At 40.8% G+C, this 22,659-nt stretch overlaps 3 protein-coding genes, 1 long non-coding RNA gene and 1 other non-coding gene across 47 annotated transcripts; 2 read left to right on the top strand and 3 right to left on the bottom strand.

Moving 5' to 3' along the window:
• Window positions 1–918: 918 nt before the first annotated feature.
• On the bottom strand, window positions 919–18,247 carry LOC111924678 (uncharacterized). 10 transcript variants are annotated; one of them, XM_086886384.1, is made up of 7 exons: window positions 16,892–18,247; window positions 15,460–15,566; window positions 14,537–14,642; window positions 9,451–9,547; window positions 7,545–7,747; window positions 3,283–3,382; window positions 919–1,035 (listed from the first exon to the last, which is right to left on the bottom strand). In XM_086886384.1, the coding sequence occupies exons 1-3, from the start codon at window positions 17,586–17,588 to the stop codon at window positions 14,634–14,636; spliced, it is 813 nt and encodes a 270-aa protein (XP_086742510.1). In that variant the 5' UTR covers window positions 17,589–18,247; the 3' UTR covers window positions 919–1,035; window positions 3,283–3,382; window positions 7,545–7,747; window positions 9,451–9,547; window positions 14,537–14,633. The 10 variants fall into 10 exon arrangements, with proteins under 10 accessions (XP_086742510.1, XP_086742553.1, XP_086742505.1 ...); XM_086886427.1 differs by lacking the exon at window positions 919–1,035 and having other exon boundaries at window positions 2,523–3,382; window positions 15,700–18,247; XM_086886379.1 differs by lacking the exon at window positions 919–1,035 and having other exon boundaries at window positions 2,523–3,382.
• MCMDC2 (minichromosome maintenance domain containing 2) lies at window positions 1,000–13,226 on the top strand. 34 transcript variants are annotated; one of them, XR_015285998.1, is made up of 17 exons: window positions 1,645–1,889; window positions 2,069–2,189; window positions 2,475–2,517; window positions 3,347–3,475; window positions 3,560–3,690; window positions 3,782–3,841; window positions 4,135–4,330; window positions 5,332–5,454; window positions 5,617–5,724; window positions 6,968–7,096; window positions 7,596–7,827; window positions 9,401–9,606; window positions 9,917–10,083; window positions 10,420–10,596; window positions 11,297–11,383; window positions 11,970–12,079; window positions 12,560–13,226. XR_015285998.1 is itself a non-coding variant. In XM_086886116.1 (17 exons), the coding sequence occupies exons 4-17, from the start codon at window positions 3,376–3,378 to the stop codon at window positions 12,724–12,726; spliced, it is 2,049 nt and encodes a 682-aa protein (XP_086742242.1). In that variant the 5' UTR covers window positions 1,674–1,889; window positions 2,069–2,189; window positions 2,475–2,517; window positions 3,347–3,375; the 3' UTR covers window positions 12,727–13,226. The 34 variants fall into 34 exon arrangements, 30 of the variants coding, with proteins under 30 accessions (XP_086742333.1, XP_086742213.1, XP_086742294.1 ...); XM_086886116.1 differs by having other exon boundaries at window positions 1,674–1,889; window positions 11,297–11,439; XM_086886097.1 differs by lacking the exons at window positions 1,645–1,889; window positions 2,069–2,189 and adding an exon at window positions 1,062–1,134 and having other exon boundaries at window positions 2,475–2,544; window positions 11,297–11,439.
• Window positions 14,184–14,262, bottom strand: LOC111924806 (small nucleolar RNA SNORD87). The gene has a single exon (XR_002861856.1). It is a non-coding gene; the product is annotated as a small nucleolar RNA SNORD87 (small nucleolar RNA).
• Window positions 17,247–20,789, top strand: LOC147655422 (uncharacterized). Its single transcript, XR_015286065.1, has 2 exons — window positions 17,247–17,410; window positions 18,244–20,789. It is a non-coding gene; the product is annotated as an uncharacterized LOC147655422 (long non-coding RNA).
• Window positions 18,785–22,546, bottom strand: TCF24 (transcription factor 24). The gene is made up of 2 exons (XM_023921089.2): window positions 22,163–22,546; window positions 18,785–19,801 (listed from the first exon to the last, which is right to left on the bottom strand). Exons 1-2 carry the CDS (start codon window positions 22,544–22,546, stop codon window positions 19,688–19,690), a joined length of 498 nt encoding a protein of 165 aa, XP_023776857.2. The 3' UTR covers window positions 18,785–19,687.
• Between the last annotated feature and the right edge of the window lie 113 nt (window positions 22,547–22,659).

Raw genomic sequence — 22,659 nt, 5'->3', positions numbered from 1 at the left:
TCAATACATTGATAATGTAGAAGAGTGGAAAGTAAAACAGGATTCCTTGGTTACCTCAAGGGTTATCTTCTGTGGCATAGTTTTCTACATAGTGGTTAAGTGATGCTTAGCAGTTGCTACATGAGGTTTTGGAAGAAGTGTTTGGGTAAAAAGTAAGAATCTGCATTGGCAGGGGAGGAAGGAAGGAACTGTATCATTTGTGGGAGCAGAATGATGCCTTGGCACTCATTTTCCATAGTTCTCTTCTGCAAGGGTTGAAAAAAGCTGTTCAGGACAACCAAGAACTATGTGAATCATTTCCTTGACATTAAAATAATATGGAAGTAACAGCCCTGGGGTTCTTTTGGGGTTGGGGGGGAGGTGTTCGATTGTTTTGGTTTGGTTTTGGGGGTTTTGTTTTGTTCTTTTTATTTATTTAATTTTTTTGAACATGACTTTCTGATGGACTGGGAAAACAGATTTGTGGTAAGGAAGAAAGTATCCATTCTCGTACTGAATTTTTAGTCTGTATGCTCCTGAAATTGTTGTGAAATTATGTGGCTACTGTAACTACCTTCTCTTTATGGTAAGGAGGTACAGTGCTGTATAGGGATGTGAAGGAGAGGGCATATTTCAGAAATTGTTGTGGGAACTGGCACTCTTTTTAATTTTTGTCTTGTATTCCAAAATGTTCGTACCTAGCTGCCTGAATGTATGAAGGGTTTTGGATTTTTTTCTTTTTTGTCAGAATTCAGGGGATCATTCCTTTAAAAAAGAAAAAAAAAAAGTGGCAATTGAAGTTGCTCCTTGGAGAGCATCTTAATATTTGCTTATTAAGCTTTTTCCTTCAGCAGACTCTGCCTTTTGGCAAAGTGTGAATGTGTTCAGCATATCACTTGAAGTACTTAAGTTCTTTGAACTAAAGGTTAACAGACTGTATAACATCATGCAATAAAACCTCACAGTATTTCTTGTTCCACATCTCTGTGCATCCCATGAGGATGGTTTCCAAAGACGTGCATTTGGAGGGTTGTAGCTGCCTCACCCAGGGCTGAGCTGAAAAAGCGACATCGGAAACACTTGGTAAAGCCTAGAGAGGAGAGTGGACCTGCACAGGAACCGACTGTGCTACTCTTTTCCTGTTTTGGCTGATAGGTAATAAAGGAAGGCAAAATGTGCCTTTTTGTGACTAGTATAGGGGGTTTTGTTCTGCCTGTCTGGAGTGGAAGGGGGTTTGTTCCTCCCCTTGCGGAGCAGGAACCCAAGCACCCCGTGAGGAGCAGGCCTTTCTCCAGTGCTGTGGAGGCCGGGAGCGGCGCTGCTGGTGTGGTCTGTGATCTCCCGGCGGGGCGGGGGGAACGAGAGAGACCACACGAAAGGTGGACTGACTGAAATGCATAAAGGTTGTAAAAATGTGAACTGAAATACGACACAGATAGAGCTCAGAGTTTCCCTCCCGGAGAGGTAAGTTTGGGAGTGGCTGGCATGCTAAAGGCAAGTTAAACAGAGCCATGTCCCGTGCCCAGCGCCCTGCCCGTGGCTGAAGGCAATGGCTGTGTGAGGCCGAATCGCCAGTCCCGGTGGTGGCCGCGGGGCTGGGGTAGCTGTGGCTGTGGGTTGGGCTGGGAATTGCCTTCCCTGAGGACTTGCACTGAGCACGGGCGCTTCCCCGGCGCGGCCGAGCCCTGCGGGCCGGCGCTCTCACCGCGCCGCCGGCTGAGGGCCTGAGGGGGCGGCGCCGGGAGCGCCATCCCGCGGCTGCCGAGCCCTCGCTGCCGCCTCGGACCGGGCCGCCTTCGCCTCCCCCGCGGGCACAGGGAGCAGCGTGGCGGCGCTGGAACTGAGAGCAGCCCGGCCCCCGCTGCTGCCGCCCCAGCAGGGCCGGGGGAGGACGGGGCGTAGGAAGTCTGGTAAAGAACTGGGGGAGAGGTCTGTGAGGCAGGGGTGCCGATGGCAGGGAACTGAAGTCAGGAGGGAGATGCTGGGTGTCTGGGCCGAGTCACACCTGGCTGTGTGGGGACACCTAGCTGGCTGTGGCGACACTGGTGAACACCATCACTTTGGTCAGGCTTTATTTTCCAAAACTTAGGCGACGGCTACTCAGTGCACAGTGAGCGGGACCACAGCTCAGTCCTTTCTGTCATACGTGGTGTCCCGTGTGTCCAGCCCTGGTAACACAGGACCCAGGAAGATACAGTGGATCTATGTGTGTACGTTTCTTTAACCCCTTCTTGCTGAATATTTCAACAAGAAATATTGGATGGAGCAGTAATTGTGCAGGTGTAATCCCAAAGACACCGGGGGAGGGAATCCCTATTATAAATTATCTTTTAGCTTTTTACTTCAGGCACTAAACACATTCCAGCCCACAGTGTACAGTTCTCAGGCCACAGGGTTTACGTTGCTGCCTAACTGAAGTTGAGCTGGAATCCAGTTACTCCTCTTGGATGTTGATTTGTTTGTCCTCCCAATGTAATTTCTCTGAATTCCTGCAGGGAATATATCATATGCTGTGGGCTTTGACTCCTCATCAGCTCAGTAAGTCCATGTCCTACCCATTACCAGGTAGCTAAGTTTTATTTTTGAAGATTCAAGTGTTGTTTCATATTGGTTGTCCACAGAGGGGATAAAGGACATTTTTCAGAAGAAAATATGAAAGACATTAAAACAGATGCATATATACAAAATACCATATTTTGGCCTTAGTAATTCTCCTAAATTCTGCAAAGTAGTGCTTCATGGTACAAGACTCTACCCTTAAAAAAAATAGAAAGTTACGTAGGTAGTACGCAATGAAAACCATACTAAAGAGCACAGTTAGCCTCCAGACCAAAATTGTAGTTGTGAAAGCTTTGCCAGTGGGAATCAGAATTGTTCATCTGTGTACATGCATGGAAATTAGTGCAAGATCAGCACCTTAGGTGTGTGCTACATGAGATCACAGCAGGGTAGAAAAGTCAGATTTTAAGAAAAGAGATGTTTCCCAGTTTCACACTTTCAACAGCTATGACAGACTTCTCAAATAATGGAGATAAAATTTTAAGTCTTACTTTTAATAGACTGATTATAAAATCTACAGGGGATGTGAAATTAAATGGAAACTTTAATTTCATGGATTAGGGAATTAGAAGAGTGAAATAATTCACTGAGGAAAACACTAGAGCATTTTTCAGAAATTTGCTCTAGAAATAGGGTACACTTCAGTCATTGGAAAGAGCTTTGAACTGAATTTTAAAAATCCTTCAAGTGTTGCAGTTTGAAGAAGAGACTATTTTAATTTTGCATGGCTTTGTTAATACATACCTTTATTATTACTATTATAGCATGGCCAGTGCTGCCATAATTTCTTCACAGTTTATTCCCACAGTTGGATAAAGAGCATAAAGATCTTGGAAGATGGATCCTGAAATACAGAAAATGAAGGAAGTTGTCCTTGTCTACCTTGACAGAAGTGGTGGCCTTCAGAAATTTGTGCATGATTGCAAAAAATATAATGGTATTACTGAACAGATAGTCTGTGAAATTGATACATGGTGTTACACAAATCTCTGTTACTTTAAGATACTTTTTGTTCCTACAGACTCAAAACAAAGTTATGCTGTTTATCGTTTCATTATTTCAATTAATCCTTCTGACATTGCTGAATTGGATGCAACTCTTGGAAACTATATTCTTCATAATCCCCTACAAGCTGCACAGATTTTTCAGTCAGTAAGTGTATAATATATATGTAGATAAAAGTGCATCATCTAAATTTTAAAAATATTTTCCTTTCTAAAATGAAGTTATTTTTCTATCACAGGTATGCTTTGTAGCTATTAAGACATTATCATTAATTGAACAACTGCAGACAGAAGCCCAGGTGAGTCTGCACTGGTTTTCTCTATTTAGATCTTGAATTTTCTAAGTATAGTGAAATATTAACAAATATTTTTGCATTAAGTTTTCATTTTCCCTTTGGTTGCAGTATTATTTATAATTAAAACCAGCTGGAAGACTCACCCAACCATATTTCAATTGTGACATTAATTAATATGAAACCTAGTTACTCATGTGTTTCTGAAATTTTTAGTTATGTATGTTGTTTGTCCATGAAAAATACAGCAGTTTTAAATAAAAATGTTTTTATATTAATGCAATTGTATCTCTTGCTAGATAAGTATATTGCTGAAACCAACACATTTGCCACCTTTACCAAGTTATGTTCTGAGTCTTTCTGCAAATCCCTTTAATTACACATCTCAAAGATTCTATATGTCTGAAGGGATAGTGATTGCAATGGGAACTGTAACAAAATACACACAAGGAGCAAGATTTCTTTGTACTGAGGAAACCTGTCCATTCTCTGAAGGTAGTAAAAAATACAAAAGTTAATCAGTACTATTTCAAAAGCTTTTAAATAAATTTGGTAACAAGATTAGGAAAATACCTTTGTTAGGCTAGGTTTTTATAGTTTTATTAAATTATTTATTTATTATTTACACAATTTTGTAATGAGCACAGCAAGATTTTTGTTAATTAAAAGGAGTGGACTTTCTCAGCATTATTACATGTTTTGGAAGAATAGATATGCCAGCAATCCCTTTTCCTAATGCTGAAGATAGTTTATAGGAGAAAATATGTCACCTGTAAAACTTGAATATATCGAATATCTTAAATATCTTCAATAACAATAAAGTATCTCAAAAGTAAATAAGCTGAACTAGTAAAATCCCTTTTTCCTTGGAAACTGTTTCTGTCTGTAAAAAAAAAAAAAACATAGAACAATATGCTTAAGTGTCTGGCAAAATCTTCTAGCATAGAACAAGTGATGCTCTGATGAGTTGTTAACTTCTGTGGAACTCCTACTTTGAGTACTATTCCTGAACTGCTTGTACCATTGCTGAGAGAGGCCCTAAGTACTTTTAAGGCTGGTTTTTTGGGTTTTTTTGTTTCTTCTCTAAGAGAGACCATACAGTTATAAAAGAGATGCAAAATCCCAAAGTTTGGAGAGTGCAGATTAAGTCATACGGACGTCTTTACAAGGACACTTATCTCTAATGGTGACCATCCATATCCCACGTCATTCCCGTGCCAGGCAGAAGCCGCAGTGGCTCACTCCTCAAAAAAGCCCAGCCAAACTGCTCAGCTTGGGAATGTGCAGTAGGAAACCCTGCCATCTCGTGGCCAAACACAAACAATTAGATGCATTCTTTTAGTGGAATATATAAAGGAGGCTCCTCTAAAGAAACATATAATAAATTTAGAATTTCACTGTCCGTTATTTCAATTGCTTCTGTTTTTCATGGGGAATTTAAAACTAAAGCTATGTCCTCCTTTTAAATGGTTGGTAAATTATTACTTTTTTTTTAGGGTTTAGGTGCATCAGAGTGCATTGTCCTGGAGCTACAGAGTCTGCTACAGTGAGGACTGATTTTGTGTGTAGCTTGTGTTCTTCACCACTGCAGGAAGACATGAAATTTAGAGTACTTGGTGGTAGGATCTATGCAATCTTACTTTTAGATCTGGTAGTTTCCTACTTCTGTTACACAATAAGTAAAATATTTAAGTGGAAAAAGCCCACTTAAAATATACCAGTCTTTTAAAAAAATATGTTTTCAAGAGAATTAACCTTTTTCTTTGCCTTTGTTTTGAAAGATAAACAAGTAGTTGAAATGATTGATGCTAAAATTCTGAATGCTTTGAAAGGATATTCCACTGATAAATCACATTTTAGGATTCAGGCATTTGCATTGTTCTTGAGAGGTAAGCTGAACTTCAGAGTTCTGTCAAAAATGTTTTAGAACTGATCTATAATAATCTCTTTTAATTGTAGCTGCTTTTTTTTTTTTTCTAAAATGGTGAAAGTCATCATTTATATTGCAGTTATTTCTGTATTCCACTTCCCCCCAAAATTTTATAGAAAGTAGCTAGGTGACAAAGCAGTGTGCACATACAATTGCTGAGTGTAGATAGCAAAATTCTTGTGTCACTTCTACAGCCCCATTTAATTAAAATACCCTGGTCAGCCCAGTAGTGTCTTCTTTTTATATCCTTTCTACTTCCTTTGGTCATGCTGTTCTGAACTAACTTCGTGCATATTTAACATCCTTCCTCAATCTAGCTGATTTCACATTCCATCAGGATTTTTGACTACCACTGCTCTCCACTGCAAACATTAAATGATTTCTAATGTTAATAGCTAACTAAAACAACAATTTGGCAACATACTTCCATCAATTCTTGAAAAGATCCCAAATAAACACTGAGACAAGCAACAAAAAAATCCTTTTCCATTCCAAAACTCTATGGAATTATATGGTTTATTTATTGAAAACTAAATAGAAAGAACTAATAGTACTAAAATAATAATAAAAATTTATAGAACAATCTATGGTCAAGATACAGAGAGTTGCATGCATTAAATTTCTGCTGGCTCTAGAGATTAGTGTGGTTACAGTGTTTCTCAGGCTGAGATTAAGATCTGGTTGGATCTAATTTTCATTTTCAAAAAATATATGATATTTGGTTTTCTAAAGTGCACAGAAATATAAACGTTCACAAAGCTATCTGTGTGTCTTTTTGAAATCTGTGTGGTTTGTTATCTCCTCTTTATTGTGTTGGATTTTTTCTCTGACATTTTATAAGACACTGACTGATAACAGCGGTTCCACAAGTTTCAGAGTAGGAAATATACTGGCAAAAAACTATCCATTTTTCTTTTCAGTGCAGGACTAAATGCATTGTCCCTTTTCTTTATCATGAAATCTACTTTCCCCTCACCTGGTGTGCCTTCCTTTCCTTTTGCACTAAAGAATTAAAATTGTATGTTTCATTTCATTCTAGTCCATCATCAATCTGGCATCCAGCTGTTTTCTGCCAATGTTAATTCACAAAATCAATTGTTCAGAATGTGTAAAAAATTTCTGACCATGTCTTTAAAACTATTTTTATGCCCTAACATATCTGTAGCTTTGGCCCCCTGCACTTAGTTTTTTATTATTTGCAGATGAACTGGCCAATAAAATGACAATAGGAAACCACTACAGAATTATAGGAATTCCAGCTTGTGTACAAAATGGCCTACAAGCAACTGCATGTATAGAAGTCAATAGTGTAAAGCTCTATAAACCAAATGGTAAGAAAGTTCCATTAAAAACTGACTTAAAAAATACCCTGGAAAACCTAGAAAAACATCTTGAGAACTGGTAAAGTTTTTTATTATCTAGAGGTCCAGATCACAAAATCACTTGGGGACTTTCTGCTGTTATTTGAGAATATCTACTGTTGCCCACTTTCCATGCATTGGGAAACTCCCCAGTTATTTACTGTAGTTCTTCAACTTCTCTTTCCATTTCCTCCTATCCATTGGAAAATACTTTGAAATCATATAAAATGAACCTGATATTTCAGTGCATTTTTCTTTCTTATTCCATCAGTTCAAACAGATCATGTCTGCCACCTTTTTAACAGTAAGATTAACACTGTCAGAAGCTTACATTCTGAATTTGTGCTTAATACAGAAATGTATTTGTTCTTGGGAAGTTTTTGTATCAAGGCTCCAATGGTGATTTGTTCTAACATACCTGCATAAGTCTCTTTAATATGATTGTTCACCTGTACTTTGTTTCCATTAGGTCCTTCTTTTGTAAGTGAGAATTTTAAGTATCTTCTCTCACTGACTTCGAGTTCACACTGGAGGTTTACTGCTGTTCTGGCCAACATCTTTGCTTCTCAAGTTGTTCCACCAGGCACTTACAATACTCTTAAACTTGCAATATTGCTGAGTCTGGTACAGACATGTGAAAAAGAAAATGCTGATTATCTGGATCTCTTGATTATGACAAGTGACACGCTAGTAATTGACAGGTAAAGAGATTCCTTTTTTTCCATTTAAATTAGAATTTAAAATCTAGTCTTAAAGATAATAGGATTGGTCTTACATGAAAAGCTAGATACTTTGTTTGAAAAGAATATACAAGGCTCTAACTTAGTTAAATATTCAATTTTTATCTCTGGGACATTTTTGTTTCTTTCAAATGATAAATCTAGATTAGAACTTCATTAATTATAAAACCTCCTAAAATTCTCATACAATTATGGTGAGAATTTAACACTAGCGCTGTTTTGCAGAGCTCATATAAAACATTCTTCTAAAATCAAGACTGAAGGCTGTCCTAGAACAGCCTTTTTTTTGGTAACAAATCGTGTTAATTTAAGACCTCTTACCACTGACTCCCAGCTATCAGCCTTTTGAAAAAAATAAGCAGTGTATAAATAGATACTTACATTTTTATAATTTTCAAAAAAAACACTTGAATAAGTATCAGCTTTACACACAGATTATAAATCTGGCTGTTGTTGCCTTTAAGTATTTTTCACTATGCATTTTATGCATTTACCTATTCATGTAACACAATTTTACATACACTGCAGAAAAACACATGCTACTTTCTCCTTCCGTAACTTAAGATCTCTGAAAGGGGCATGAATTTTATTTTAATTTTCAAATTATTCAACCAATTCATTAATAATTTTTGTTGTGAAAAAAATCTCAAAATTTTGACCACTTCAAAATTTAGCAGTAGAAATTAGTCCCAATTTTCAAAAACATCAACTGCAAGATTTATTTTTTCCCGGGTTAAAATTAAGACTTCCTAAGAGAAACAGGAGTTGAGTGTTTTAAGAATCAAAACATCTGGTTAATATTAAAATGGTTGCACACTGTAAATCATGATCAATATTGTAATTTGTACTATCTTGCATGTGCACAGTATTTACTGTCAGCAGCCTGTCAAAGTAGGCATTTCCTACGTATTTCCATTGGTGCAATACCCTATTTACTAATTCTTACTAATTTTACTTAGTAATTTTCTCTCAGGTCACAATAGTAGGACAAACCTAGCTCTGACGTCTTAAAATTGTTAAGAGCCGTTGATTGTGGAACCAGACACAATTTGCAACCTCTCTGTGCATTAGAACATAGTACAGAGATGAAAAAATTCTTTCTCCAAAAGAATTGGAGGGGAGTGTGTAACTCAGGAAGGCAGAGCTTTCAAATTCTTGCCTTTCCATTTTTCCCAGAAGTCTAGAATTATTAATCCTCTAAACTTTTAAATCACTGGAAAAGTTTCTGCAGAATAAGAGTTAACAATGTGGGGTTAAATTACGGTAAGTCTTTGATTTCCTAGGAATTACTTCTGCAACCCATGATTTGCCTCATGTTTAATCCATGAGAAATGCAGTCTTGATGACAGCTGTTGGGAGAGCAGGCTTGAACCTCTATTTTTGTATTCAAAGTTAAACAATTAGTTTTGATGCTGGCTTCATGTTAAGCGTTTTTTGTTGTTGTTTCTAAGTGAGTCTTAATATTTACTAAGCTTTTTTTAGAAGTGAATAATTTTAATAATTTATGACTGACGATATTTATTTAATCCTCCAGGCTTCTGAATTATAGCTTATGTCTTCTGCCTCGTGGCATACGACACCCACCTTCCAGTGACATTTTTCCTTCTGTGTCCAAAGATAAACACGGAACTGGAAGTGCCAGTATTCAAGCCTGCAGCGCTGTGCTGGCCAAGGGTGGCATCTGTTACATAGGAGACTTAAGTTCATATAAAAAGGATAAACTTGAACTTCTACAGTCTGGTAATCTCCCACCTCCTAACAAATGAGGGACAGAACTGAATAAATACACAAATTCAAGGCTAGGTTTGTTCCCCAACAAATTATGGCCCTCAAAATGCTGCAAAAATCTGTACAGTTTTTAATGGGTCTGTGTAAGACACAAAGACAAAAAAGCCAAGGTCCTGTAAACTTAAATCTGCTACACCACAGACATTCATTAATCATAAAAATTCATCAAAATCATAATCGTGACTGATTTCAGATGTGTGGCGGGCTAGAATTTATATCTAAGCTATATATCACATAACTGATGAATTTTGTCTTATCCTAGTGCTAGAGAGCAGAACAACAACAGTATTCATTCCTGGGAAGAAGTATGGAGAAGAGGCTGACCAACAAGTTACTATTTCAGTTCAGACCAACTTTTGGTCCTTTGTAGATGTGGACTCTTCCTCAAAGAAACATATACAAAAGGAGAATTTTCTAATTGGTCAGATGGTAAAGTACATGTGTTATTATCAAGAGGAACTGTGCTATAGCTGTAATTTGTGTTTATTTCCACCTATAATGAAAACAATAAAACTTGTTAGTATTTCCAAGAAAGTCACAACTTGAGCAACTTTAAATCAAGTATCTTCTAAAATGAGATAGCTTTCCCAAAACAGTAGGTTTCATTCAAACAAAACTTTACCAAGTATTACAGGTATAATTCATTAGATAATCTTGCAGTGTAAGTGGATATAGGATATTTCAGATATAAAACACCATGATGCTTCTACAAGTCAAAAGCCCAAAATAAAGTAGATATTTTCTTTCTATGGGTCTTTTCTTTAGGATGTGAGTTTGATTCCAGTTAACCTTGTAGATAGTTTTGGGCTCCTGATCTACAATGAGTTTCCTTCCTGTCGCCTGTCTTCTCCTGTTGTACATCAAATCTTGAAAAAAGCCATTAATCCTGAAGCCATGCTGTACAAAGCCTCACATCAGTTCAGAACACAGGATTATGAGGAGGTAACAGATTATACACAGCAATTTAGAAATACATTCTATTTGTGAACATCATACTGGGTTTGGCATCAGAAGGTTCTCTCTGCTTATTTTAATACTCACTTTCTACCCTTTCCCCCACCATATTTCACTTGCACTATTAGGATCATTGACAGAAGCAGCTTCAGTTTTTGAAAAGGGTCAGTGTAATAAATTCAGTTTAAGCATGTTTCTGGAAAATGTACCAAATTAACATTCATATGAGAACAGACCTTAAGTATTTTTGACCAAAACGTTTACAGTCAGTAGTAGAAGTTAATATTCCATTCTAATTCAATTGTCAGCATCTGTAGCATAACTAACGGATGATTCCACCCTGGAAGTGTTTAAGGCAAGGCTGGATGGGGCTCTGAGGAACCAGGTCTAGTGGAAACTGTCCCTGCCCACTGTAGGAGAGTTGGAACTGCATCATCTTTAAGGTCCCTTCCAACCCAAATCATTCTATAATTCTGTTTTCTATCAAAGACCTGTCCTTATTATTATCCTTTCTATTTTCCTTATTCAGCATAGCCAAATGGTGACAACTGTTTTTACTATTGAAACTATTGGTAGAATGTATTGTCCAGCTTGTATTACTATGCCACTGGTATATTAAATGGTGTGTAAAAGTGTCAATTCCTTATTTTCCAGTTAAGTATTTAAAATGTATGCCCTCTCTCTCTAGTTTATTTTGTTTGCTAGGAATCTTCATGTTGAACTGAGTTCAGAAGCAGAAAGTCTCATTCAGGGCTATTATCTTGGAAGTCGCAGGGTGAGAAGAGATTCCATTCATGGATCTACATTATCAGCCTCTGCACTAAAAGTTCTGTATGTCCTACTTTCCATTTTTAAAGAGAAATTGTGCTTATCTGCTCAGGAGCTTGTTTAATAAAAATCTACATAAGACTCATGTTTTGAAAAGTTCAAGCATAAATAATCTTATTTCCTATTTATGAATGCCATTTATTTCATATATTGACACTGCTAAAAGAAACCCACATTCAACTTTGCCAGGCAAAAAAAAAACAACAAACCCTAAACCCAGCTATTTACAGAACTTGTATCATTAATAAAGCCATCTAGAAAAAAAAAAAGGGGATTTAAATATGTACAGCTTTATTATGGGAGCAAAAAAAGAATTAATGGATAACATGCCAAGTTCCACTTTTCAGCACAAGAAATTAATGTAGAATATATATTTAGTCAGTGGTAAGTGTAACTGCAGAGCTGAAATATTAAAGAAACCACACCAGTGTTAACTTTTAATTTACACAAGTGCTTGACACAGGACAATAATATACACTGCATTCATGCCTGCAGTATGTTTTATTTCTGACATGCTTATATTGATCTCTTAGGATTTCACTGGCTAAGGCTCATGCCAAGCTTAGTTTAAGACAGAGAGTACTTGAGGAAGATGCAGTGATTGCCATCTTGTTACTTGAGTCATCGCTGACCCTAAAACATGGTAAATAATGCACAACAGTTCCTTAGTCTTGGGTGCATCACTGTCACATTTTGTCAGTCTGGAAGAAGTCTACATCCATTGACTGCAATAGCAGGTAATATCAAATCAGAATCCAGAACTTCCACTGTTGAAGACTGGTATTGGAGAAGTCTGTCAGTTTGTCTCAGTGCTATATGTAACAAGGCCACAGGCCAGCAACAAGTCTGTCCTTCATGCTGGTTTACTTAAGGCACTGCTCCTCTAACACTGGCTAAGGTTAAACCAAGGACAGATTTTCCTTCCTGGGGAAACCAAAAGCAAGGGTTGGATATTTTTTTGTTTATTAAGCATCAGTCATTTGTTCATACACAGATTTGGATGGAAGGTAAGAATTATGATCTAGGATTGCATTACTCTAAGTAATTTGCATCACAGCTCTTTTTTTCCCCTCAAAATTCTGGCAAATATCAAGTCTTACAGCTTAATTTCTTCTTTGCCTAGGCACATCTGCATTATGTGTAGCACCAAATCCTGTATTTCCATTTGACCTCAGTGATGAAAGCTCCCTGCAACAGAGAGATATTTACCTCATGCAGTGTCACCATCAATTGCTGAAGTTTATTGCTGCCTATAGCCCAGGAATTCACATTAACACTAATGAAGAGTAAAATCTCCACTGGAAGTAAAGTCTGAGGCTCTGGCTTTTTGAGAGGCTACAGTTAGAAATACAAAATTACTAAAAACTTAGAAGACAGTTCAGTGATGTTTTACCAAGGAATAAAGCATAGCAGACAGGACCTGAATTACAAATTTTTTGACTTATTTGAAGGGAGGAGGGATGTCTTCATCCTGGAAAACCATGGCTTCAGAATACAGTCCTAACCAGAACTTGTCCTCCTGGCTACCACTCTCCATTCACAGTTATGCAAGAAGGAATTTAGGATTTGGGATTTTTAATAAGACTACAACTAAAAATTAAACCACCAGTTCAGAATCTAATGTTTTATTTCAGCTACCTCAATTCTGCGGTTTTTCTTGTTACTTCCTTTCAAATGTATCACTCAAAAGGTTAAGGAATTTTAAGAACATTAAAACTCTTCTTTTAATAGTTTAAGTCAACAGTCTTATGGTATATAGATTTTGAAATGTATAAAATATTATCACAGTGCTGCATGTTCTGTGTCTTTTTTTTTACATTACCATGAGATTAAGCAAGCATGCCAGACACTCCTGCAACCAAAACAAAAAAGCCTGCAAAACAAATGAACTACAAAAAGAAACCCACCAAACCACCTCAACCTGCAAAACCCAGTGTCTCCACATTATTTTATATGGACTGCAGGGGACAGTAGAGTGCTACAGTTAGATATAAAAATATTAGACAACTTTTTAGGCAGACTGCTCAATGAGTTCAACTCTTCCTCACTGTAAAAACAAATGAAGAATGCGAGGTAGGAGATGAGGTGTTTGGAGCACAGTAGGCTTCACCAGCTATGGGCTTTCCTGTGTTTCATATTCCTAGTAAGGATGTAGCACTAGACACAATCCTCAGCAAGACTCGTATCCAAGAGATACACGTTAAATAAAAAAGCTGCAGTAGAATTGTACAGATTTCCTGTCAAATCTGGACAAGCTGAATACTTAAGGCTTGTTTTACTCCTACCCAGGACATCATCCAGCAGGATCAGAGTGCTAGTGCTCCCATAGCCTCAAATAAGTTACTGAAAACAGAAATCCAAGATTTTATTCATACTCACTGCTAACATCATAAACACTCATTTAGGCAACACAAATTTCCCCACATTTTAATCTTTACCTTATTCACTTTTGATCCATTTATTTGATACACTCAAAAATTCATACTAAGTTCTGAGACTGGCCATAAGGCCACTCTTCTGTCTAGAGTGACACTCTACCCTGAACTTCATTCCCAATTATAATTTTCAGTGAACAGTTACTCCCCTGCCATACTATGGAACCAAGCAGTATTTCTGATGAGCAAGAAGGGCAATGGAAGCATTTCCAAGTGCATTAGAGCTCCACATTCTAGGCTGCTGTTTTCAAGCTAGGAACATTAACAAGTTAATTTCCTGTACACTTAATCTTACACAGAGGTATTACCCTCACTGGCATTTCAGATCTCAAGATACACATCAAAAAACATTCAGATGGGTAAACGGCAAAAGTCTCATCATTATGCCAGAAAAATGACTCTTTAAGGGTAGACTGAAATAGAATTCCTTTATAAATTGCTATCTTTGAGAAGTAATATTAAGGAATTAACTCTTCTGCAAAAAGAGCACAACATTTTATCCTTGCTTTTCCCCAGTTTCTCCCATGAGCTCTTGAAAACAGGAAGACTTGTAGCAGTACTACAAGGAACTGATGTGGTTGCCAACATGGCCAGTACAGGCTTTCCCCAGATGGCAGTACAGCCTGCAGGAGCCTGAGTACTCTGACAATAAAAAAGCAACTGACCTCCTTAAACACCCACACTTCGACAAGTGGGTGAACTTTCCTGTTGGCCCTGTGCGCATACACAAGGCTGGAAGACAGTGGAGGTGGTCGTCTGCTGTCACAGAGCCTTAAAAAAAAAATAAATAAAATCAGAAATGACAGGAGCAAATCAAAGTGGAAAAACCCTACAGATTAGCTGGCACATCAGATATACAACACTGCTCATCACATCCTTCAGTTGGGTAAACGGCAAAGGGTCATCATCACTATGCCAGCAGTTTCCTGCCTATGTAAGACTGCTTTTTCCAGATACTAAATACAAGGGAACTGTTTAAGTTTGTCTCAAGAGTTGTACTTCCATAAGCTGAAGCAGAGCCTTCATTTTAACTCCTAAGCATAGAACAGATTGAGCACAGCCAAGAACAAGAGAAAAACTGCTCTGTTTGGGCACAAAAATGCAGCTCCCTCTCTTACACTCAAACCCCAGATGCCAAGTATCTTTCTAGAGGTAAAGCTCACTACCAGTCACCTTTCCCTTTGGAATATATTCCAAGACTGACACAGTTGAAGTGCCAGCACGGACTGTGAGCGTACTGTTTTTCACTTAATTCTCTCCCTTTCAACTAGCATCAATGAAGACTTCAAATGAGAAGTCATGTTTTTTCCAGTTAAAAACTAGGTTCTCTGATATAAGCCTCTCCCTTCTGACTCCTTTTGGATTCTTGGATTGCACCTGCTTTGTTCTGGGAAGCAAGTCTCAGGAGATTTTATAGCTGCCATAATACCTTCTGTTGGGATTTCAATCTCTTAACCCTACATACAATCGTATGTCTCCTTTTTCCATCTGTAAGGGACTTTCCAAGCCATTAAACAGCTTCAGAACTCTTGATCTGCATTTCATGATGCTTCCCTCAACATCTTTAAGTACAGTAAGAAATACTTGCTTTTGTAGCTCCAGAATTCATGTGGCATCTTTCTGCTTGCAAGGCAAGGCAGAGTCCAGACTGAGGATTCCCAAAGCCAGTAACAAACTCATCTTGAGCTTCACTTTCTGCCAAAAAAAATGAAAATATGTTTGATTCAGAGAGCTCCATTGCTGAGCCAGTAACAGAAAGCACTAACACTTCTTTGGGAACAGAAAGCCAGTCCAAGAAACACCGACCCCACGCTCTCTTTGTAATTACCTGGGATAGACAGCGCATCAGCTGAGATCAATGTTAAGCAGAGGCATGACCATTTTCCTTAAACAGTGTGAGGAATGACTGATTGCAGGACAAGCACAGTGCTCCTAATGACCAGCCAGGCTGGGGAGAGGAGCACCCTGGCAAGGTACAGCCTTTAACCCCAGTTCACATGTGACACCCTGGGGAACTCACAGACGTTTTACCACCAGTTGAATTGAGGTCAGCACTCACACCGCAGTCTGTAATGCAGGAGAGCATTACCCCAGAGGCTGCTGATACTCCTGGGGCCCTGTCCCTGCCCGACCCCACCAGTTAGGATCTGTGCCTATAACCCAAAAAAGGGCAAAGTCTGGGTCACCTCACAGCCCTTGCCCAATTCCCTAAAGGAAAAAGAAGGTCATTTATCTTTTGGATTATGACAGACATTTGCTGATGAAAACGATCTGTCAGCAAAACCAAGTGTATGTGAGTGTCCAATCTGTCATTCCTTTCAAGACTTGATGAGCCAAGAGACAGCTCGAGGTAAGCACCACGTGGCACACAGCAATTACGTCCATCTCGGACTCCCACGGCACCCGCTCTCCTGGGCAGCCTGTGTGGCTGCAGTGTCAGCCTCAACTCCAGCCCGGCGCCCAGGGCAAACACAGGCACAGTTACGGCAGCGTGACAATCACTGCTCTTCCAAGTGACAGCTCTGGCTGTTTAGAAAAGCACCTGCAAGCTGTCCCTGCAATTCCTGAGATTACGGCCACTGCTTTGGCCTGCCATGTCGGGATTTCTCACATTAACCACATGGGAGCATTTCTAATTCCTCTGAGAAGGCCAGAAATCCCCCCACTGTTCAGACGAGCGTGTGCCTGGACTGCTGAGCCAGTTCCGAGGGGCACGGTGGAGGTCGGGCGGCTGAGGAATCACACGGATGGCTGCGGATCCACACGCAGGATCACGGAATCACAGAATGTTAAAGGTCCCGAAACGGACCTTAGCGACCATCCAGTGCCAACCCCTTTCCTGCCCCGGCCAGGGACACCGCCCACTAGACCAGGTTGCTCAAGGCCTTATCCAACCCGGCTTTACACACCACCATGGGCTGGGGCACTCACAACCTTCCCGTCCCAAAGGCCTCACCACCCTCACAGCAAAGGATTTCCTTCCCATAGCTAACCTCAACTTCCCCTCTTTCAATTTGTACCTATCAGGCTCGGCAGCCGCTGCTGCCGCTCCCACGCCCGAGGCCGGGGCCCGGCGGGACGGTTCCCAAGCCACGGATCAGCACGGGCACGTCCCACGCCCGGGCATTCCCTCCCTTCCTCCCAAACACCGCTCGGGGCGCCGCTCGCCAGCCCTGGATCCGCCGCCGAAGGGGCCCCCGCAGACACGGGCCGGGTCCCGCCACATCCATCCACGCAGCCAGCGAGGCACGCACCCCGACCAGAGGCGGCAGCTCCGGTTCCCCCCTCAGAAAGGGCGAGGCCCCGCCGACATCCCGCTAAATACGCGGCGCTCCGGGGCGGGGCGGGCGCGGCGCCTTCCGGCTGCGCGCGCACAGGGACGCGGGGAAAGCGGCGAGGGGCGGGATTGGGAACTGCGGGAAAGCGATTCGTGACCGCGGGAGCCGCGAGCAGGCGGGAGAGCAGCGCCTCTGCTGTGGCCGCGGGAAGCTCATCTGTCCCAGCCCTCCGAGGGAAAAGCTGTGATGACAATGATCGAGGTTTGCGAGAGCTTTTAGGTTCCTCCGTGAAGAATGCCACCTTTTGATAGTAGTGTATAGAGCTTACAACTGTGTTCCTAGGCGCGTGCATATTGCTAGTGTTAAATGCCAAACTCTCGTGTTTCAGTGTATGAGGATATGAACTGTTCCTAGGAAATGTAGCACTGGAACCAAACATCAGATTTCAAGCAAACTGGTTCAGAGGATCTGTTGTTATCCTGCTGTGTAAATTTCTGAAAGATAAAAGCTCTTGCCCTAGTCGAAGAAAGTGTTAGTTGCCTAAGCTGGTGTCTTGGTTCTGGAAGGAAAGGCATAATTCTGATGCAGAATAATCTGTCTCAAGAATAAAACAAACAAACCCTACTCATCAATATGGGTAACTCAACTGAAAAACTGCAGTTCTAATTCTGCATGTTCTTACAAGCCCATAATAATTCCATAAAATGCTGGAAAAGTTTTAGGGATATGGCTAGAGCAAGTAGCTCCAGTGCTTGCTGCTCCGATTCTCTGCCTGCCTGCAGAGCATTATAAATATTTAGTTATAAATACTGCAGGAGTTGTAGAGAGCTCCAGATTTTACCATACTTTTTTACAAAAGTTGCTCTTGGTAGTATTTTTTTGTTTTCATTTTTTCCTAAATGTCATTTTAAAATTTAAAGTCTTCAGAAAGAAGACAACATCAATAAGTTCAGAATAGTATTATGTACAATGAAAAAGTGATACAGGTCTTGCAGCTCAGTGATAAAGAGTCTGAGATGTATTCACTGTGCCATCCATTCATGACTTTCCACCTTTTTTAACCCTTATTGTTAAAGCATTTTTCATGCTTGCAGAATCAACTAGGTCGGAAAAGACTATTGATCACCTCTGACTGATCACCACCTTGTCAATTTGATCACAGTGGTGCAAGTGGCACGTGCTGACTTCTCTTGAACACCTCCAGGCATGGTGACTCCACCACCTGCAACTCCACCACCTCCCTGGGCAGCCCATTCCAATGCTTAACAGCCCTTTCTGTGAAGAAATTCTTCCTGATGTCCAACCAAACCTCTGCTTCCTGAATAAGCAGTCAGAATCTTTCAATGATGTTTAAAGGAATAAGCTTTTAAAAACACTGAGGATTCTTTGGGTTGTTGTTGGGGTTTTTTTTTCTCATTCTTGAATACTGTCCCTTCCAAGTATGTTATTTTGTTAAACGCTCAGAATGCTGCAGGGGCAGTTGAGAGCTCCAGACTTTGTTCTGGCTAATATTTTTGTTTCCCAAATATCATTTTTAAATTTAAACCCTGAAGCTTTCAGAAAGAAGACAGCACCTATAGATTATTATCATGTACAATGAGAAACTGATAACAGATTTGGCAACTCAAACTAATCTTCACTGAATAATATTTAATAGAACATTTACCTCAGCAATAACAAACTATATGAGAAGTACAGCGTTTTACAGAACAGGTACAACAGATGACATTTGTGTATTTGGTTTCAGCTTTTCTTGCCTAAATACAGATGTTTAAGTGAATAATTGTGCTATGAACAAGCCAACGCTTTGGGCTCGCCTGCCCCAACACGTGAACCCCTGAAGTGAAATGAGCCGTGCTGTGGTGAGCAGACATGTGGTTGTGCCGGGGTAGCAAACACAGGCTGAGCCCCTAACATGCAGCACAGTCCTGTGGTGGATACAAGCAGGATACTTTCCAAATTACAGCACTCTGTGCAGGAGGGACAGGTCTCCCAGCACATTTTTACTCCGTGAACATGCCTCCACATTCCCAGCAATAGCTACAAACATGTAGGACTATCCGATGGCTGGAGCCCTGACCTGACAGCTGCAGTCAGGGGATTTCTGCCATCGGCTTTAAGCAGTGGAGAAAGTCTATGTGGGATTACAGTTCCTATTTTTAGCCTTGCCCTTCTTTTTTCACCCAAGCCTATTTTGTCCTGCACTTGGCCATTAGCACATCATCCTCCTCTCTCTTCTCACAGCGCTTCTCCCAGAGAGGACAGGGATACTTAACTCTGCTGCCAGCTCTTTGCTGCTGCTGCTCGGATTGGAGCTGGCTGCAGTCAGCACCTCCCACTCCCCCTCATTCAGATCGCAGCAATGATAGAAAAACATTAACTTAATGAGGTATTAATTACATTTAAGAATCAATTCCTTCTCCTCTACAAACAGCATTTTAGGAATTATAGTTTGTCTGTAGATAGTTTTTTACCTTAAATATATATATATATATAAGGTGTAATAAATAACCATTTTTTTAAAAGCAAGAGGGGAGGTTAGATCTGTGAAGATGTTGATGTTTCCCCATGATTTGCGCTGTCTCCTTGTGCCGAGTGAGTCAGAAACTGTCCCGTGGCTCCAATGTACAACCTGGAACGCATGGGCCACTTCTGCAAGAGAGGAGAAGAGCACAGCACTGAGACACACAGGATCGCTGCACTCCAACTGCAGATCTCAGCAAAGATTTGATGGAATCACAGTAAAAGAAAATAGGTAACTTGCTATCACCAAACAGTTCCTGTTTTGTCATTTGCTGGAAAACGTTTGGAGCTTGATAAGGGAGCTTCAGCCTTAATTAATTGTGAGGCACAGCTCCCAGCCCACAGGAGCAGGCCATGCTGGCCAGTCAGCCTAGCTCAGTTTGTGTCGTACGTGCTCTGTTAGAATGAACCAAAGAATTCGTTCTCAAGACACCAGGGATGCTACAGGGATACATCTGCACCTGCAGGGATTGCAGCCCCGTGTGCACACCCGTCCCTGCTGGCTGGGCCCCACAACACTACAGGGGCTGCTGCTGAAAGCTGTGAGTCCAAAGGAATTTAATGTAATTGCACCTTAGCAGTCTTCAGTGCTCTCAGCTTCTTGTCCTTGTCAGCTCCAGCAATTTCAGATGACATCTTTACACCCGCTGATTTTTGGAATCATCAGTTACTTTTGGTGTTAAGTACTTATTCTGACAGCTGGTGTTTCTTAACCCCAGCAGGTTACTCACTGCAAACAGCCCTGTGGTGCAGGTGGCCACAGCTGGGCACCCAGAACTTGGGAGGGAGCATCCTACTCCGTTTGCTGTGCCAAGTTCTGTATTAAAGAGGCAGATGCTTGAAGAGATAACTTGTTGCACACACTGGATGGAAAAATACCTGAAATGCAGCCAGCACGTTGTTCCAAAGTAATGAAGTTTTTTAAAGACTCTTTTGGCACCTTTCCTTTGGGTAAGGGGCACTTAATAATACTGCAGATGAATCTCAGCTCTTCTGTTCAAAGACCTAAAGCAGCAGCATATTCTTACTTAGAAAAACTGTACTATCTCATTCAGTAATTTCATTCAAGTGTGATGTTAAGAGTTTGTCACCAATAAACCATCCATGTTTAAAGTCATTAACTGTACTATTCATTCAGTGTACACACAACTTGGATATTTAACTTTCCTCACTATTTGCATTTACTATGCTTAATCTATCAGTTTAGTTAAAGACTTTAAAGGTTGTCTCATATCCTGTGTTTTGGGGTTTTTGAAGCACTGTGACTGTGACACATTCATCAAATATATTTATAAAAAAATAATTGCTTACATGAATCCAGTATTGCTCTCTTCCAGTAGCCTGAGAAATGAGCATCTGGATTATTTAACTGCTTTAATAACTATTCTACTAAGAGTATTTTTCTGCCAGTAGTAGTTGGCAACTGATAAAAAGTGCCATAAGAGACCTGTGTCCTTTCACTCTGACTGAGGGAACTAACAGAAGCTATTTTGAATTTATTTTGAAATACATTACAGTACTTTTTTACTTAAATTATAGCCATCTTCTAATTGATATAGAGGTTTTACTTTCTTTATGAGTCTGCTAGTCATTTAAATGGCCTCAGAAGCCTACGTTCACATCATGCTGTAAAATACAGCAACCAACATTGTGAACAAGGAACTCTCTGTGAATTGGGCACTTTTTAGAAGTTAGAAATTACATCACAAATTAATCTTAATTAAATAATTCTGAATTTAGACTCTTAAAATAAATTAAAAAAAAATAAAAAGAAAGGAAAACACCCCAGTGCTCTAACTCATTCCCTGTGAGCAGAGCCAAAGAAAACACCCTGCAGTGTCTGAGCCCCATCAGTCAGTGAGCACTGCATTTGGAAACAGTTTCCAGCCTGGTCGTCTCCAAGAGCAGTTCCTCTTTCTCATCCCTTCTGCATTGCTGTGATTTATTTTTTTTTATAAAGGAAAGAGCGTATACCAACCAGAGAAATGGTTCAGAAAAGCACTTTCATGGAAGTAATTAACACATGGCTGGTTATTAACACCTCTGTCTGCACTGGGCTGCCTGGGCAGCAGAACCAAAGCCCAGCTGTGGCTGGATCTCTGCTGTGGGGCAGTGTGACCTCACCACACAGACCCCTCACAGAAGGATCCAGTGGGTCTATGTGGATCACCAAGGTTTCCACACAGGGACCAAGAAGATGCAAGTACTCCTGTGGTACTGACCTTCACTTCCAAAAACCAAGTCCCACCACGTTTTGATCTACATTAGATTTGATATTTTGGTGCAAAGTCCCTGAAGCTGGAGGAACAAAGCTCCAAGATATTTCCATCAGAGCCCTAACACCTAGGTACAGCAGTTAGTCCAGGCGGAATTTCCATAATACCTCTAGGCAAGGTACAGGAACTTGAAATCTTTCATTTCAATTACATATCTAAGGCCAGTGTACTCGCTCACTGGCAGAAGGCGGTCGCTGCTCCTCAGCCCTCCTACCTTGACAGGGTGGAGGTATCCATCCCCACGCAGGGTGCCCAAGCCCTCTCCCGGTGACTCCTCCTCATCCTGAAGGCTGCGGGTGAGGTGTGCGATGTAGGTGGTGGCCAGGAGGAGCACATCCAGCTTGGAGAGCTTGGTGTCGGGCGGCACCGAGGGCAGAGTCTTCTGCAGCTCGAGGAAGGCGTGGCGCAGGGTCTGGACCCGGCTGCGCTCCCGGGCCGCGTTGGCGGCGGCGGGGCGGCCCGGAGCGGCTCCAGCCCGCGGCCCGCCCGCCAAGGGCAGGCAGGAATTGCTGCCGGCTGAGGAAGGCAGCAGGGAATCGGCCTCTGCGCCCGGGCTGGAGATCTCCTCGCTGCTCTCTGCTAAGTGCCCACAGTCCATCGGTGACGTCCCCGGCGGGGAGGGTCCTGCAAACAACAAGAGCATCTCTAAAGATGCTGCGGTGAGCTGGAGCCAGCACGCTCTGAAAACAAGGACGGTCAGAAATGCAGGCA

The sequence above is a fragment of the Cyanistes caeruleus genome, chromosome 1 (assembly GCF_971803275.1).
Source record: "Cyanistes caeruleus chromosome 1, bCyaCae1.hap1.1, whole genome shotgun sequence".
Taxonomy (NCBI): domain Eukaryota; kingdom Metazoa; phylum Chordata; class Aves; order Passeriformes; family Paridae; genus Cyanistes; species Cyanistes caeruleus.
This window is presented reverse-complemented; position numbering and strand designations above follow the sequence as displayed.

What these genes read in the sequence shown, in the direction of transcription:
- TCF24 (XM_023921089.2), bottom strand. Translation starts at nt 22,546, where the DNA reads ATGGACTGTGGGCACTTAGCAGAGAGCAGCGAGGAGATCTCCAGCCCG. An exon ending in GATACCTCCACCCTGTCAAG is followed by an intron (nt 19,802 to 22,162) that starts GTAGGAGGGCTG and finishes CCTCTCTTGCAG; the next exon opens with AAGTGGCCCATGCGTTCCAG.
- MCMDC2 (XM_086885998.1), top strand. Translation starts at nt 3,376, where the DNA reads ATGGATCCTGAAATACAGAAAATGAAGGAAGTTGTCCTTGTCTACCTT. An exon ending in AACTGCAGACAGAAGCCCAG is followed by an intron (nt 3,842 to 4,134) that starts GTGAGTCTGCAC and finishes ATCTCTTGCTAG; the next exon opens with ATAAGTATATTGCTGAAACC. An exon ending in ATTTTCTAATTGGTCAGATG is followed by an intron (nt 10,084 to 10,419) that starts GTAAAGTACATG and finishes TCTTTTCTTTAG; the next exon opens with GATGTGAGTTTGATTCCAGT.
- LOC111924678 (XM_086886384.1), bottom strand. Translation starts at nt 17,588, where the DNA reads ATGTTTGGTTCCAGTGCTACATTTCCTAGGAACAGTTCATATCCTCAT. An exon ending in GCGGCTGCCGAGCCTGATAG is followed by an intron (nt 15,567 to 16,891) that starts GTACAAATTGAA and finishes TTTTTTTGGCAG; the next exon opens with AAAGTGAAGCTCAAGATGAG.